Genomic DNA, 15,866 nt, shown 5'->3' with positions numbered 1-15,866 from the left:
GAATGAAAAAACGAGATGAGAAATATTTGAAAGATAATAAAAAGAAACTGGATAAAAAATAGACTGGACTGATGGGAGATAACTGGGGAGGGGTTACCGGTGAAAAGAAGAAAAGACGAGAGGCGAGCAGTGATGGGCGGCCTTGGGGGTGCTCTTTCCCTTTTCTTTTTCATTTTTAAATTTTCCTTTTGATTTTAGTATTTTTCTTAAATCAAATATTGTACTCACGCGCCTTTTTTGTATAATTGGTATACATTTTGTCCACGTTACCTATGTCACTACCACATAAGCATAGTCAATGATTAAAGTGATTTATTAATATTTATTCCGTCAAGTTAAGGTGCTCAAATGAAAAAATTATAAGTTTATTTATTGAGTTGGAAATTGGGTGCAAGTTTAAGTGAGCGGGAGGCAATTTTGCCTATTATCTTTTCTGTTTCAAAAGGTGAGACCTGTTCAATTTTTTTTTTTCACTTCGGCTTTCCTAGTTCCTTCAAAACTACTCGGACTAATTGTGAGGAATATTACCTGCCTATATATCAACAATATATAAATTCAGAAATTTCAGGTCTCTCCTCCTCGATCCCTGCCCAAAAATGAAAGAAAAACTAAAATGTTAGAAAAGAAATGAAATGAACCTTTTTTAAGAAATTCTTTTCTGGCGTATAAATTGTACCAAACTTAAAAGTTTTACATTAGAAGTCATAAAATAAAGTGGGGTAACAAATTCCCTTAATTAAGTAATTTGTACAATGTAAGATACATATATTGTTTTCTTTGCTTGATGTAAGCAGAAAAGATCACAAACATGATCCCTTATGTATGAGGCTACTTTTAAATTGCCCCTTAAATATATTTTAAGTAATTTTGGTACTTTAAATTGTCAAAAGTAAACATATTTAACTCTAACTATTAGATTTAACAAAAAATGTGAGAAAAAAGATTTAACTAGGAACAACAAATAAATCTCGCCAAATTTTAAAAAATGGTAACCCTAAAAATAGCATTAAATACCATAACTAGACTAAAATAGTAAAAATTATATGTCAAAAAGTTGCACGAGACACTAAAAATACACCAAATAGTAAAAACTACAAATGTTACACCTCTAAATATGAGTTGCCATTAATTTTCTTTTGCAGTTCTCGCATAAATATAATAATTATAGTTTGTTAAATATTTTACAAGTAAAAGTGTTCACTTCTAGCAAATTTAATGGACTAAAACTGTTCAAAAATATATTTAAGGACTATTTTAAATGTACCCGTATGATTGAGGGACCATTTTTATGAAAAATCAATAGTCGCTTCCTTCTTCGTAACTCTTTAATAAAAGTCCTCATTTGTTTCTTCCTCTTCTTTGTCGTCTTTAAATCTCAGTTCTCCCCTATTCCGAATCCCGAAACTCAAAATTTGCAGCATCTCCATTACACTTCTCCAATCCGTTACTTTGATTAGCTTCTGTTCTCTTGCAAATCCAAAAACGCTCATGGATTTCTGGCAAAAGGCTCGAAGTTTCGCTGAAGAAGCAGCAAAGCGAACCACAGAATTCACAAAAGAAGCCGCTAATCGTTCTCAGGAGCTTACCATTGGTTCCTCCAAGCTCTCCGACGTCGTTCTAGAAGCTTCCAAACGATCTAAGGAATTTGCTGTCGAGGCATCTAAGCGATCCAAAGAAATCGCCGTCGAGGCTTCTAAACGATCCAAGGAAATAGCCGTCGAAGCTACCAAACGCGCTGATGTAATCGTTACCGAAGCTTCTAAACGCGCCGATCAGATCAAAGTTGACGCTCTCAAACGCGCTGAACAGATCAAGTTTCAAATCCCTTCCGCTGCGCTTTCTCACATTGTTGACTCGTCGTCGGCTGCTCCTCAAACGGCGTCGTCTGCCCCTACGCTTGCCGATCTCGAGAAATTTGGTGTTACCGATGATTTGAGAGAGTTCGTTAAGGGGATTACCATTAATACCTTTCAGGATTTCCCACTTGAAGGTAATTTGTTGTACATTTCTGAATTAGAGGTGAAAATGTAGTACTTCTTGTACTGGAAAAACTATATTATTTCAATTTCGGAGTTCAATTAGATTGCTGAAAGAAGGAAAATTGACAGAAAATTGGATCACTGAGTTCTCTGTGCTAAATGTAAAAGAGAAATTCGCAGTATTGAAGAATTACATTTAGCTATGTCACAATTTCAATCTAATAATGCTGACAGGAGGGAATGCAAAGAAGATTCGCTATCTGTGACTCTAGATATATAAAATGTTTTATGTCAGAAGAAGTAAATAGAAGGAATTAGAAGCTTTTGAGATAGAATTCTAGAGAAACTAGGTGTTGTTTAGTTTTTCAGGGTTTTAAAGTGGCAAGAACTAGGTGTTGTTTTGTTTTTGAACCTCTACGTTCATTGTCGTCAGTCATCTCTTCATGCTATATATTTGTGATTACTGCATTTATAATTCTTACATGCAATGATGACAGGGTGTATAGAGCCAAACCAAGTATGTTCAGGGAATGATTTTGTTAATATTGCCCTCCTAGGTTAAGGACAAACATATAATCAGATCGTTGGGTCAACATTTGAAGAATGCTGAGAGTGATGGTACATTTTGTTTGAATTTTAAAAGTGGTATTATTACATTTTAGCATTCACCTTGAAATCCATTAGATTGGTTCATCTATAACCTAACCGTGCAAATTAGATCTACAATAGATGAACGACTGAGGTTCAGTTCACCAGGTCCAACTATTAGTCTTGTCAACGAATTGCATGCCATTCTTACATTTTCTTAACATTCAAATGGTTCCATCAAGCAAAGCAGTGCACTTAATCAAATTCATCCTTCTCGGTGATGTGATATATAGATGTCATTGTGTTTGTTTCCGGATAAAGCACCCTGCGAAACTTGCAAATGGAACATGTCAAGTCCACGGAGAAGTATTCCCTGCTTTATCTCTAGCCCAGAGTCCTTGAAGAGGATAACTGTTGTCTCAGATGACATGACATGATGATTTTTGTTCTGCAAGAGTCTAATTCTATTAGCAGTATGCATCAGGTAGGACCTTGTCCACCACCTTACAAGGATATATGCCTGAAAAGTGTAAACATTTCAAGGCATGGGCAATTGGACACTGTTGGTTGCACCTCTTATATGAGCTTCAAGGTTAGAATGGTATAGGGAGGATTTAGATAAAATCATGAAGCGTTAGTTAAAGAAAAAGTGTATTAGAAGCAACTATTTCCTAGTCTCATTTCTGGAATTCTAACAGCAAACACCAATATCTGTGCAAAAAAAAAAAAAAAAACAGAACCCATATCTTTTTGAGATCCCCATCTCTTGCAATAATTTCTAGAGCACGTCATTTTTAGTTTTTGGCAGCATACTTGTTAAAGATTGTGATTTCCCATTATCATCCTCAATGTCCATTTGGGCCGTTTAATTCCCATTCAGTAAGCTATCAAGAGGACTTTATCATAAATAGACTTGTTTTATGCAACCGTCAACCTACCGCAATCCTCCTCCTTTATCTAGCAAACTCTCACATGCAGTGTTATTTCCATTATTTATCATAAAATTGTGACTCCTTTTGCAATTTCTAATGATTTTTCTATGCTTAATCACATGTTCATTGTTTATTTCTTTTGCGTCACCTATTCTCAAAAGAAACTATCTTAACTGAAGTATGTCTTGGATATGCACAGATGATTCAGTGATCTCTGATATTCCTACAGTCTCAAATGTTCGGCAGGATCTTACAGAATTTCAGGAAAAACACGCAAAACTTGTTCTTCAATCTGTCAAGGTATGACACTCAAAAAAAAGAGGGGCTGACTTCTGGTGTTATTCACCCTCTCAGGGTTGGCTGATCAATAGACTTTTTTAAAGAGGGCATGACTTCTGGTGTTATTCACCCTCTCAGTGTCGGCTGATCAATTGACTAAGTCTCAATTCCAAACTAGCTTGGAGTCAGCTATATTAATCAGTCTCATTTCATAAAATAAAGGTCGGAACATATTAATGAATTCACTATAAAGATAATTACACTAGTTTTAAGTTGGCCATCAGCCTATTGTCTCAACATCTGTTGCTTTATTTGGTGTTCTGAGTTTAGAAGGTCTACTGACTATCCTGGTCAGCTTCTCTTGTAAGTTCATGGTACATCACAATTTTTGTTGAGTTCTTGTCTTTCGGCAGATGTGTAAATATTGATTAGTTTGTAATCTCCTATTCTGCCTTTTGCTAATGAACCATATCTTTTTAATTTTGATGTCTATGAAAAGGGAAAAGGCTGTTCAGAATGGTGCAATTTTTGTCTGATAAAATTGTGCCTTTTGCAAAATTGCCATTGTTAGTAAGAGCATTACATGTGGTGTTTTTGCAGGAAATCTCAAAGCTAAGGTATGAGTTATGCCCACGCATAATGAGGGAACGGAAGTTTTGGAGAATCTACTTTATTCTAGTTAACAGTCATGTGGCACCGTAAGTACTTCACTTGAGATCTTTCATTTTAGTTTATATGGTGATCTCCCTACGCAAACCGACCTAATTCTATCTGTACTTTTGGAGTACATCGTGAGGCTATGCAGAAACATGCTTGCTTTTATAATTGGGTATAGGTTCAGTATGAAAGAGCTGAATTAATTTAGTCAGGATTAAGGGGTGAATATTTTGACGGTTTATTGAGAATGGAATTTAGCCTCTGAGACTTCCAAAAGTTGGAAATAACTATGCTAAGGGATGATTACGGACTACAGTACTGTCATTCTCATTTCCGATGCTGTGGAAGTGCATGTGCGAATTTCTTTTTCTTTTTTTTTTCCGGATAAGGTAAGCGAAATGTCATTAGAAAGGCATCAAGAAGATGCAGCGATTACAAAAGAGGGAAAATGTAAGCTCTAATACAAAAAAAATTGTCAATTGTCATAAGGCTAAGGAGCCGACAAAATCCAAAAACATATCAGACTTATTTACAGGGAAAACAGTCACCCAACTAAAAAGTTAACCAAACATTTAGCTTTCAGGTAGCTTTTAGAAGTTGAAATACCATCAAAACATCTAGGGTTTCTTTCAATCCAGATACACCAAAAAATACAGACTGGCACTATAAGCTAGACAGAGGCGGACCCTGGATTTAAACTCTATAGGTTCAACCTTTAAGGTTTTTAGTATTTAACCTATTATACGTTTAAAATTATGGGTTTAGTCACTATGTGCTGTAATTTTAGTAAATTTTTACACTAAATTTTATACTCCGCATCGAAAATACTAGGTTCAGATGAACCCGGTACTATAACACTACATATGCCTTTGAAGCCAGATGTGCTTAATGGCTTTTTGTCAACTCTGCTGAGACCCCATGCTTCATGGACCTCTCTGTCTGAATAGGCATAGACCAATTTTAATCCAAAAATGGTTAAGAACATGTTCCAGATGTCTGTTGCCATTGGGCAATGTATGAAAGTGGGGGTAGACTCTGAACTTGTGTGGCACATGGCATCTATTGGCTAGTTGGAAGCGAGTGAGTTGTCTTTCTTAAACCCGCTTGTTCTCATTTTCCTTCATTGATAAGAAGGAAATTTGTAAGAAAAAGAGAGTAGAATGACAGAGGGCGTGATTGTCTCAGTGATGATAAATACTAAGGATGTGGGTGTGAAAATAAAGCTTCTTAGTTTGTTGGTAAATCTGAAGATGTATCTCAACGAAATATATTCACTGCTTTACACCACCAGAGGCCTAGATATTATTACATCCTACTCATTCTATTGATTGTTCAGGACACGTAGGAATGTCTTCTTGAAAAATCATTCTTGAGCTTAAGCCACAAGTAAAGATTTGTTAGAGCTCAATCTAGCACATTTAACTGATCCTCCTCTTATTAATTTCAATATCCAAAATGAGATAATCATTCAATGTTAATGAAAAGTAGATCTCTCTTAAGATAAGACAACCTTGTCCAAAAACCTTAAAGAATGGGCTACTGCAAGAGCAATTGAAATGGAATTACTAGTTTTCTTTCTAAAAATAATAAATGAATGTGCTGGACTTTGATGCATGAGGTTGTTCTCACACAACATAATCCTTCAGAATATGAGAATGGTATTATGCAATAGATGCCATTTATGTGAGGCCGATACAATCTGTGAACCAGCAATTCATTCACCGCCACATGGCCTCAAAAATGTCTCAGTTCCTTGTCAGTACATTTAGTGTGTGGTATATGTCCATAACGGTAGAGAATTGAATGCTGTGCTGGTACAACAAAGAATCTGGCAAGGACCAAGGAGTGAAGCAAGATGTGGGACATTTGCTGTCGAAAGAGAGAATAAGAGGGTTTCTGAAAGCAAAGCTGAGAATATTCTCAGATTAAAGTACATATTACTTCCCTTTTGGCTTCTGCTGTAAGTGAGTAAAGTCAATGATGTAAAAAGCATAATGAACTTTCTTAGTCTCCTATCATGAAAGGAACTGAGTTTTAGCGATCAGATGTATACACTAAACACTATTTTACGTGCCTTTTCACTCAATATATATTAGCATTTAGCACTTACTAAAAAATAATAATACTAATTCATGAATTTAGGGATAATTCCTTTATGTGTTGTAACAATTTGGTGGTGCCCCTTCGTGTCAATGGAGACCTTGTAGAGGCTTAAAACTAACAGGGAGATTTGCCTCCTAAATAAAAAGGCCACAAGGTAAGGCATTTTAAGCCAATAGAGGCATATAGCTGCTTTCCTGAAAAAGGTTAGGGTTTAGGGTACATGGTAAAATAGGCAGAGTATTTGTTCACTATGCTGAAATATGATTAACATTCTTTTTCTTCTCCGTACAAGTATGCATTTCTTGGATTCGGTCCATATATAGTAGTTAGAGCTTTACTAATTTAGGCTACATCTGAATTAGGTATGAGAAGAAATACATGGAAGATGCCGAAATAAAATCTGTTGAAAAGGCACAAGTGAAGAGTGAAAAGGAGGTTTCATCAGCTGGAACAACTTCTAAACCAGTGGTTGAGGCAACACCCCAGACAAATAAAAAGGCAGCCTCAGCAACGTCAGACCAGGATTTGGATGTTTTTCTCCTTGGAGAAGACAGCGATGATGGGCCAGGTACTCTATTTACACTTCAACATATTTTCCAACTGGTTGAACAATAGATTGCTCTTTGCTTAAATGCATAATTCAGGAAAAATATATATTTCTGTAGTCAATCTTTCTATCTTTGCTATTTGCATGTCCCTCTCTTCTAAAAACAAGGAAAGCAAAAGAAAACAAATAGGAAGCAAGATTAGTCTGAACATACCGGCTTCAATTCTTTGTAGTATATTTGCTAGGTGTCGTTTTCCTTTTTACTACATGTCGTTGTTGGATTGATATCAACTGTTATCACAATTTGATTCCATAATAACGGTGGTAATTTGTATATCTTACCTTTACAATAATAATGATATATTCTGACAAAAAAAGTAAGAACTGTTATTAATGTTCTGTCTTTCGTTAAATTTTAGTTTGCACGCAGTTAGTGTGTCCACTCCACTCAAAACTGTGACCTTAATCTGTTGCCATCAAGAATAAAGAATATAATTCTAGAAAGCAATTCCTTCTCAAAAAAAAAAAAAAAAAAGGAAAAGGAAAACAATTGTTTTGATGCAGTTATGTATAGTTGTCTTGGATCTGCAATTACTATCTCTGCTTGAAATCTTTCAGTTTTGGCTTTCAAATAGCATTTAGGACAAATAGTAATTTATGGATACATGTATCACAAAGATCTGCAAGACAATTTCAGAAAACCCTATCAAAACTGCATAAAACCTATACATTTCCTTCTGTTCACAAATGTTTTTGTTCTTCTTTCCTCTCAAGTATGGCTTGTTTCATAAAATAACGTTGACCAATTAAAATTATGTCAAACATCCACATAGCATTAGTAATGACATGGGATATCTCCATTTTTATTAGCGGAAGCTTAAGATATCCACACTGATAACCACAAAAAATTTGTCTTAGTTTCAGTGTTATAAAAGTAATAAGATAGTTGAAGTATTCTTTTATCCAATTTTGCAAGCAATTTTGTTCTAGTTATAAGTTGCTTAGCAAGCTGATTGGCTTTTCGAACTTTTCGAGTTTCATTATAATATTTTACATTTTATATTTCATGTCCATTCCTTTGTTTTTTCAAGATTGAAATATGTCGTTCCTTTTAGATTTGAGTTCTTGTTGCCGTTGAAGAATCTGACTTTGTATTTAGGGAAATTTAAGTAAATGTACACCACATTCTGAATGATCACGTTGCAGCACATTGACTATCTGTTTTATTTGTCAGATGATGGAGATGATGCCTTCGATGATGATTTTGACAAGCTATAGATTGGTGAGCCTGATTCTGTTTTTCTGTTTTAAAACAAAAACTTTACCAGTGACTTATTTGTCTCTCCCCCTTGCATAACTTAAGTTGAGACCATAAGTCACTAGCTTTGACATATTTGAATCAAACACAAGAAATTGCTGTGTAAACTATGTGATGTAAGTATTGCTGCACTTTCTAATGGGAGCTAACTTTCAGTATGTTAAACATATATCATAAGGCGGATAATCTGTATAGTGGATAACCAATCTCTGTGTGTTCGTATGTTTGTTGAGAAAGTTCCGGTTGTTTGGGGTGGGGGGGAGCTTTGAGTTTCCCTTCTACTGGATTTATCTATGCACAATTCTTATGTGGCATCATCAGGAAGTATGAGTGCATATGGTATGATCAAAGTGCTACTAGTCACTCAAATCATTCCCAAAGAATAAAGTATATTCTTAGTTAAGATTCTCCGAAAAATTTCCTTTACCAAAAAAAGAAAGACAGTTTCTCCAAATAATTTCTCAAGTCAAGTTTTATGGTATCTAGAGTGGGGTTTGGGCACACTTGTATATGTGGGTTTTATGGGGTTTGGTATCTACTAACTTGGACAGGTCTGCAGGAAGCTCTCACCATTGGAATCTAAGTAAGGGCATAGAACTGGCTGCCTGCTGCTCGGAAAGCTTGGGGATGAAGTCCTTCTGGAGAGGTATTCATATAATCAATCATATGGGATAGAATGACAAAGCCAGCTGCAGAAATTAGTCAATATATACTCACCATATTCCATTTCGTCCATCCTTCCACGGTAGACTTTTTGGGTCTTATTGTTCTTTTCTTTGTGTTATATTCTTTGCTGGATACAGAAGAAAAAGGAGGTGGGGAAAAGAGGTCAAACAATGTATGATGGTGTTTTGGAGCTGTAAATTTGAATTCATTTTTATTTTCCTCTTTGTTATGCTGCATTAGCAGCTATTTATTCATTGGATATCAACTTCAATATAATGAACAACCGTAAATACGAGCTGCTATCTTTACATTCAAATTGTAGTTATTTTCCTTATCTCAAGCACCTGGTCTGTATTGTGCTCTGTCAATGTTATTTCTCCAGATTAAGAACTACAGCTCAACCTACGATATTGTGGTTCACAGGCACAAGACTATGATAATTGAAGATGGAAAGAGGGAATAAGGTAGACCTAAAATATCATGGAAGACTAATTAGTTCACTATCAAATAAGTAACCACAGTTAAGAAGTGAATTCCACTTTACTTTATCACAAAAAGAAAAGGTGAATTCTACTTTGATAGTAAAGAAGAACGGGCAATAATCGACTTCTAATTTGTTAGTTAACCTTAGCTCCCAATAACAACCCTCCTAATGGAGGACATGATCTAATAGAAGCAAAAATTATTGCAGCAAGCAAATTTGGCATGTAGGAGATAGTTGTAGTTTAGCTTAATTCCGCTGTAAATATTGGAAGATCTGATTGGAGACTAAAATTGATTTGGTATCAATGAAGTTTCCCTTGTCTTGAATTTTCTCATTCCATTCTAAATATTAATTGTTACAAGTGGAATCGAAGCCATACTTAATTCTATATTGTAAAATACAGCCATTTAGGAGTTACTAGAAGACATCTAGTCCTTTGAACTATTTTTTTGCTTGTCCATTACTTAGAATCAGAGGCTAACATGTAGGAGAGGTGGTGGTAGAGCAGTCAAAATGAATTAAGCCTTGCCCTGCCCTGCTCGGTTTGAAAACTCAACGGTCCAACCCAACCCTAAATGGAGCATGGGGTGGCTTGCGTACTAGCCCTTCGATAGTTTTTTTTTTTTTTTAATTTCTTAAATTAATCCATGCAATTTAAAACTTTTGGGTGGAGAAAAACTACTAAATGGTAGTTGTAAATAAAGTTTATCAATTTTCTTACTTGTTAAAGAGTAAAGAATGTGTAAATGTTTATACATTTTATTGGTAATTTCATACAAAGACCTAGAGCCGTCACATTTCCACCTAATGATTCTCCAATAATGGTACAAAACTGAAAAAAATCTAATGATCCACCAACTTCAGTATTTTTAGTAATGGACACTTACCACATTCTTCCAAGGAGTTTGAGGTAAGCATACAAATTTGTAAAGAATGTAGAATCTCTTACTGTCCCTACGGGTCCTGACTTTTCAACAACAGAGGCGAAAACTTACTCTTTGATCAATTCATCAATCATCACAATATTGACTAACCAATAGTAGTATGTCTTTTCTGTAGCTATATTTCTCCGATTTTTTCAAATATGATATACACGAGTTCCGTTAAGTGCACGCATTTCAAACTTTAAATTAACAAAGAGGGGTTGGAGGGTGGTTATCCATAGGGATGACCATCTTGGGATCAATTCTCCCCTCAATCCCTTCTGGGTTGGCTCAAACCCTGTGCAGTTTATATCCCTATTTGGTTTGCAGGCTATTGCACAGAAGAGGTTTACCCAGTGCGCACAGAGTGCTTATCACAGAGTGTTCACCCGAAGGGCAGAGGCTGTGGCAAAGGCTGTAGTGACAGCGGGTTCCTCCTTACCAAAAAAAACATTAATAGCTCTAAAGTGGAATTATCGGACTAGATAACAGTATAACGTCTCAAATTAGAGATATTGAATCCAGGGGAGCCTCAAACGTTGATACACTCACTTCTCAAGAAACCTTTTTAATTTTACTTCATTATTCTTTTATTATTTTTTTTTTCTATAAAATCAATTAAATATTTTTTTATTTTTATAAATGAGCTCTCATCAGCTAACCCAGCCTCATGAGATTGGAGGCTGAACGAGAGGCTGAACGGCCTCAGGTTTAAACTGGGTTGAACAATATTAACCCAATCCCACTGAACTAATAAATTGGATTGCGCCGATTTCATAGGCCAAGTTCATTTTGATCGCTCTAGATAGTGAATACATTTGCATCTACTTCTCAACTACTAATTATGTGTGTATTTTTCAAGAACCACGTAAGTATATGTTTTACGAGTACACTCTGTCACAAAGTTGTAGTGGGTGCACTCGCAAAGGTGCACCTTTCTACCTTTTTAAAAATATTTTTTCTTTTGTTAAAATTATCACCATGAAAGAAAGTATTGTGAGCACGAATGTTTGCCTCATTTGAAATTCCTCCTGAAGAGTCCAAAAAATTATCTTCTAATTAGCTTTGAGTTTTATAGAATTTCTAAGGATTTTTCTCTATTTTGTTGTGTGCATTTTATGGTATTTAGTTGCATTCTTCATAATTAGAAATACTTTGAATCATGAAAACATCAAAATATTTTTATCTTTCATTTTTATTACCTTTCTAGGTCATGTGTATCACTGCATTATTAGGAACATGTTAAACCATAATTTTGGTAATCTTTTATCCGTTACATTTTAATTGCATTTTTAGCTTTAGAACTACATGTTAAATGCATTGTTAAAAATATAAAATCACAAATTACATTTAGCTATTCTTTTTTTCTTGTTACATTTGTAGTTAATTCAATATTTTAATTAGCTTAATTTTAGATTAAAACAAATGAGTAGGTTAATTTTGTAAATTAGATTTGATATAAGATTTAGTTAAGAGTGGCCATTTAAAACAAAGTGAAGGCAAGAAATTGAAGGAAGCACCTGCTGGGCCAAATGGCCCAAAATTGCTTCAAATTCGCCCCTAGCCCAAGCCTTACCCGACCCAGTCCCTCTTTAAACATCCAGACGACTCCGTTTAAGACTTTTGATCTCCACCATTCATTTAATCTCATCCTACGGACGAGAATTGACCACCTCATCCCCATATAACTGTCTGAACCGGGTCCCCTACCCCCAAAAAATCCTAGAGATTGAGTCCTTTTGAACGACTAGCTTTCCTGGTTTCTCTCCGATCATTTCAATTCCAGCAGGTATATAGTTATATTCCCCTTTTGTGTACAATTTTAATTTCGTCACATTTTCAAGCTTTGGCCATGTTTCTGTAGTTCTTCAAATATGGTTTTGTTAATCGATTAGTTAGGCAATTTCGCCTGCCATCTTTGGAATTAATTGTTGTTTGTTGCATGCTCTAAAAACTGGTCTTTTCTACTTATTGAATATACTTTAGCCTTAATTAGCCATTAATCTAGTTTAGGGTTTATTACTTATTTCTTCATTAATATGTTTAACCAAGTATTGGAGTTAAAGTAGAGGGACAGAATTAAAAGAAGAGATAAAAGCAGTTGAAGGACTATAGAGTAAAACACAGAACTTCGGGGGGGGGGGGGGGTAATTGAATATTAAAATTTGGGGAATATTTCTGCTAACTGCCTAAGAAGGTTCTAGAATAGAGTGGAAGAGATTTAAAAGCAATAAACTGAAGAATTTAGGTTAAAAAAGGATTTAAGAGTCAAAAATGAAGAAGTAAGAGGGGGCTGTAAAATAAAGCAAGAATAATGTGAATTGCCAGCTGTCAAAATCTGTTAAAAAGATGCTTCCTTCCTATTTTTCAGCTGACACATTCCTCAGATTATTCCCTCACCATTGTGCATATAACACACCCTCATATTCTACATAAAGACCTCACATTCCCTCTCTCACACACACACACACTAATTCTCTATAGATTTCTCACTCATATTCCCTTATCCTCACTTATTTCTCTAAAAAAACTCTGAAATTCAATTTAGATACAGAAAAATCCAAAAAAAGAAGAAGATTCAAAGCTGTTTCTAAGTCCTACTCTGTTGCTGCATATCTCTTGGATTTCCATAGTTGTTTGAGTTAAAGAATTCACCATTTTTGCTACTGTATTCATTCTGCTGTGGTTGAGCCATAGCTTTGAAGTTCAGACTTCTCTTTGTTTTTCTGTTGCTGTTTCTCTGCTAGTAGGTGCGTTCATCCTCATTTGCTATTTTCTACTTGTATCATAAATGAAATCCTAACATGCTCATGCCTGATTCAATAGATCCAGTGGGTTTAGTTGATGAAGTTTGTTTAAATTTCCATCTCTTTAACATGCGGTGTTGCTTGTATGTTTTAACTAAGCAATTTCAGTTGTTATCACTCTCATGAATAATTCGCTACTAGAATTTCTATTGAGTTTAAATATGATTCAAGTGTAAGGTGACTTTAAGGGTGATGAAATCGGGAATCTAGTCACCTGCTGTTTAGATTCACTTTTGAAGAAGCTAGCTCAGTGGATTCCGATTATAAAGTGCAGTGGTTCCATGGTTGCTCCCTCAATGAAAGTAGTAACTATAGATTAATTCTGTAACATTTAAGACTGGACTGTAAAATAATGCTTGTAATTGATCGGTTGGTTTGTTGATGTAATTAGTTCAATTTGATAGGCTATGAACCTCTCACGTGATTCAGATTAATTGCAAATCAATGCTGGACTTGAATGGTTGCAGATTTTGTCCTATAATTCGTGCAGTTTTTTGTTAATTTTTGGAGTTTGTGTTCACTCTATTGGGCCTAAAAGATAGAATTGTCCATTTTGTGGCCTGATTAATTAATGATGGATTCTGGACTTCACCAAGGAGAGCCCATTGAAGACCTGGGCATTTGAGATCTAATTAGCCTCAGTCACAATTCGAATCATTCTATACAGTAACTGGGGAACACATTTGTCTTCACCTCTGTTCTTGATTAAAATAACCAAATTAGAATTAGTAGGACAACTATTTATATATAATTACGTCCATCTTTCCCCACTAGTTAAATTCCATAGGCATGTTTTTAAACTGTTGGTAATTGTAACTTGATTCTGAATATGTAAAATAATCCTTTAACTCACGTGCTCTCATTCTTGGATTTCAATGATCAAAATCATGTGTGCATGATTCACAATATGTGCATACCACCTATGACCTTACACCAAAATCTCAAACCCGCAAAAAATTGAATTTAGCAAGGCTAATCCACTTTTCTATAACTAATCTACTCTTTTTCTTCCACAACTAATTTTCATAAGCTTTTGGCCCCCACAGCAACCTCAAACTAGTATAGAGAAAACTGATTCTTATAAACACCGTAGTGTGCTTTAGGCGCGACTTAAAAAGATGATTCATCGTGACTATGGGTACAGTTCCCGTGGCATAGTCATGATAGGTAAATCCCAACTCAAGTGCGGATTCACGCAACTTGGTCACAGCTTTAAATAATAAAAATAAAAATATTGCGAATCACGAGTACGTTTCACGTGGCGTGATTAGCAATGTTTATGTGAAAACAGACAAGTCCGCGACACCGCAATTTGTTTCAATAAATTCCATAATTATTTAAAATAATTAAAAGAGGTAAAAAATTAAAGTGCACAATAGGTTTTAAACATGTAATAAATCAGATAATTAGGCCAAGCATTAATTATTAAGCGACCGTACTAAAACCACGGAACTCGGGAATGCCTGACACCTTCTTCCGGGTTAACATAATTCCTTACCCGATCTTCTATGTTCGCGAATCATAAATAGAGTCAATCTTCTCAATTTGGGATTTTAAATAAATGGGTGACTTGGGACACCATAATAATTATCTCAAGTGGCGACTCTAATTAAATAAATAATCCCATTTCGAATAATATCACTTTAATTGGAAAAACTCCCTATCTCTCGGGAAAAAAGAAGTGTAACAGCTCCAGCGACTCTGCTGGGATCGAACCCTGAATCTCTGGTTCAGGGTTCAGAATTCGAGCTTAGAATAACTGTTACACTTGGCTTTTACTTATTAATTGATTTTTTACGTGTTTGAGCCTAATGTGCTAAATGCCACTTTTTACCACTTTGATATTGTTTGAACTGTATATAAAACTGTTACGATACCTTTCTTCTCTCCAAGTCTTTTAAATCATATGGGAAGCTCCCACTAGCGTGGCTTCTTTTATGTTAGTGTCATACCCCTAATTTAGAATGAAGATCAGATCAGTTACAAAGCCGGATGGCCTTTTGATTCCCGGTACATTGCATCCTCGGCTCGAGTTTTCCCTCGGGTAAGCCAGGTCTAGAACAACACACCTAGGATTCAAACCTAGTATAATATAGCTTCATACCAGATCCCTAGTAGGAACGTTTGTTTGCATCACGTGCATTTGATTTTGGGGACTCAACATAGGGGTTGGGTCGTCTAGCACATATGTACCCAAATTAAAAGACCATCCTAATGTATTTTATGTGCTACTTGTACATTTATTTATTTCAGTTTGCATGTTGACCGATTTCTAAAATAGGGAAATAAAATCATGAAAACTCAAGAGTGAGGAGAAAGAAATTTACTCGGTTATGAAAATTCAGGTGTTTGAAAAATTTCGAAACTCTGCCGAAATTTTAAAAAAAAAGAAAGAAAAAGAAAAGTCATTTCAAAATAAGCCAATGTTTTCAAAAGCCATATTTTTCCCGTCATATCAAAATTTATCGAACTACGCGAGTTTAATTCTTACCGGATATGAGATACGTAGGCAACCTTCATCGGGTTCGACCTTGCTTTTGCAAAAAATAATCAAAAATTAAAATGTTGTCATATTGTCATAAA

General features: G+C 35.2%; 1 protein-coding gene and 1 long non-coding RNA gene across 2 annotated transcripts; both read left to right on the top strand.

Moving 5' to 3' along the window:
- Positions 1-1,350: 1,350 nt before the first annotated feature.
- Positions 1,351-9,403, top strand: LOC107782938 (uncharacterized). Its single transcript, XM_016603886.2, has 6 exons — positions 1,351-1,990; positions 3,699-3,799; positions 4,379-4,476; positions 6,901-7,106; positions 8,320-8,367; positions 8,963-9,403. The coding sequence occupies exons 1-5, from the start codon at positions 1,489-1,491 to the stop codon at positions 8,361-8,363; spliced, it is 951 nt and encodes a 316-aa protein (XP_016459372.1). The 5' UTR covers positions 1,351-1,488; the 3' UTR covers positions 8,364-8,367; positions 8,963-9,403.
- Positions 9,404-12,141: 2,738 nt separating this feature from the next.
- Positions 12,142-13,758, top strand: LOC107782939 (uncharacterized). Its single transcript, XR_001647366.2, has 2 exons — positions 12,142-12,265; positions 13,455-13,758. It is a non-coding gene; the product is annotated as an uncharacterized LOC107782939 (long non-coding RNA).
- Positions 13,759-15,866: the final 2,108 nt, after the last annotated feature.

Source organism: Nicotiana tabacum, chromosome 20 (assembly GCF_000715075.1).
Source record: "Nicotiana tabacum cultivar K326 chromosome 20, ASM71507v2, whole genome shotgun sequence".
Taxonomy (NCBI): domain Eukaryota; kingdom Viridiplantae; phylum Streptophyta; class Magnoliopsida; order Solanales; family Solanaceae; genus Nicotiana; species Nicotiana tabacum.
Note: the sequence above shows the minus strand (reverse complement) of the source record. Positions and strands in the feature narration are given on the sequence as shown.

Coding starts and splice junctions, on each gene's coding strand:
- LOC107782938 (XM_016603886.2), top strand. CDS start 1,489: ATGGATTTCTGGCAAAAGGCTCGAAGTTTCGCTGAAGAAGCAGCAAAG. Junction 1,991..3,698: donor TCAGGATTTCCCACTTGAAG/GTAATTTGTTGT, acceptor GGATATGCACAG/ATGATTCAGTGATCTCTGAT. Junction 4,477..6,900: donor GTTAACAGTCATGTGGCACC/GTAAGTACTTCA, acceptor CATCTGAATTAG/GTATGAGAAGAAATACATGG.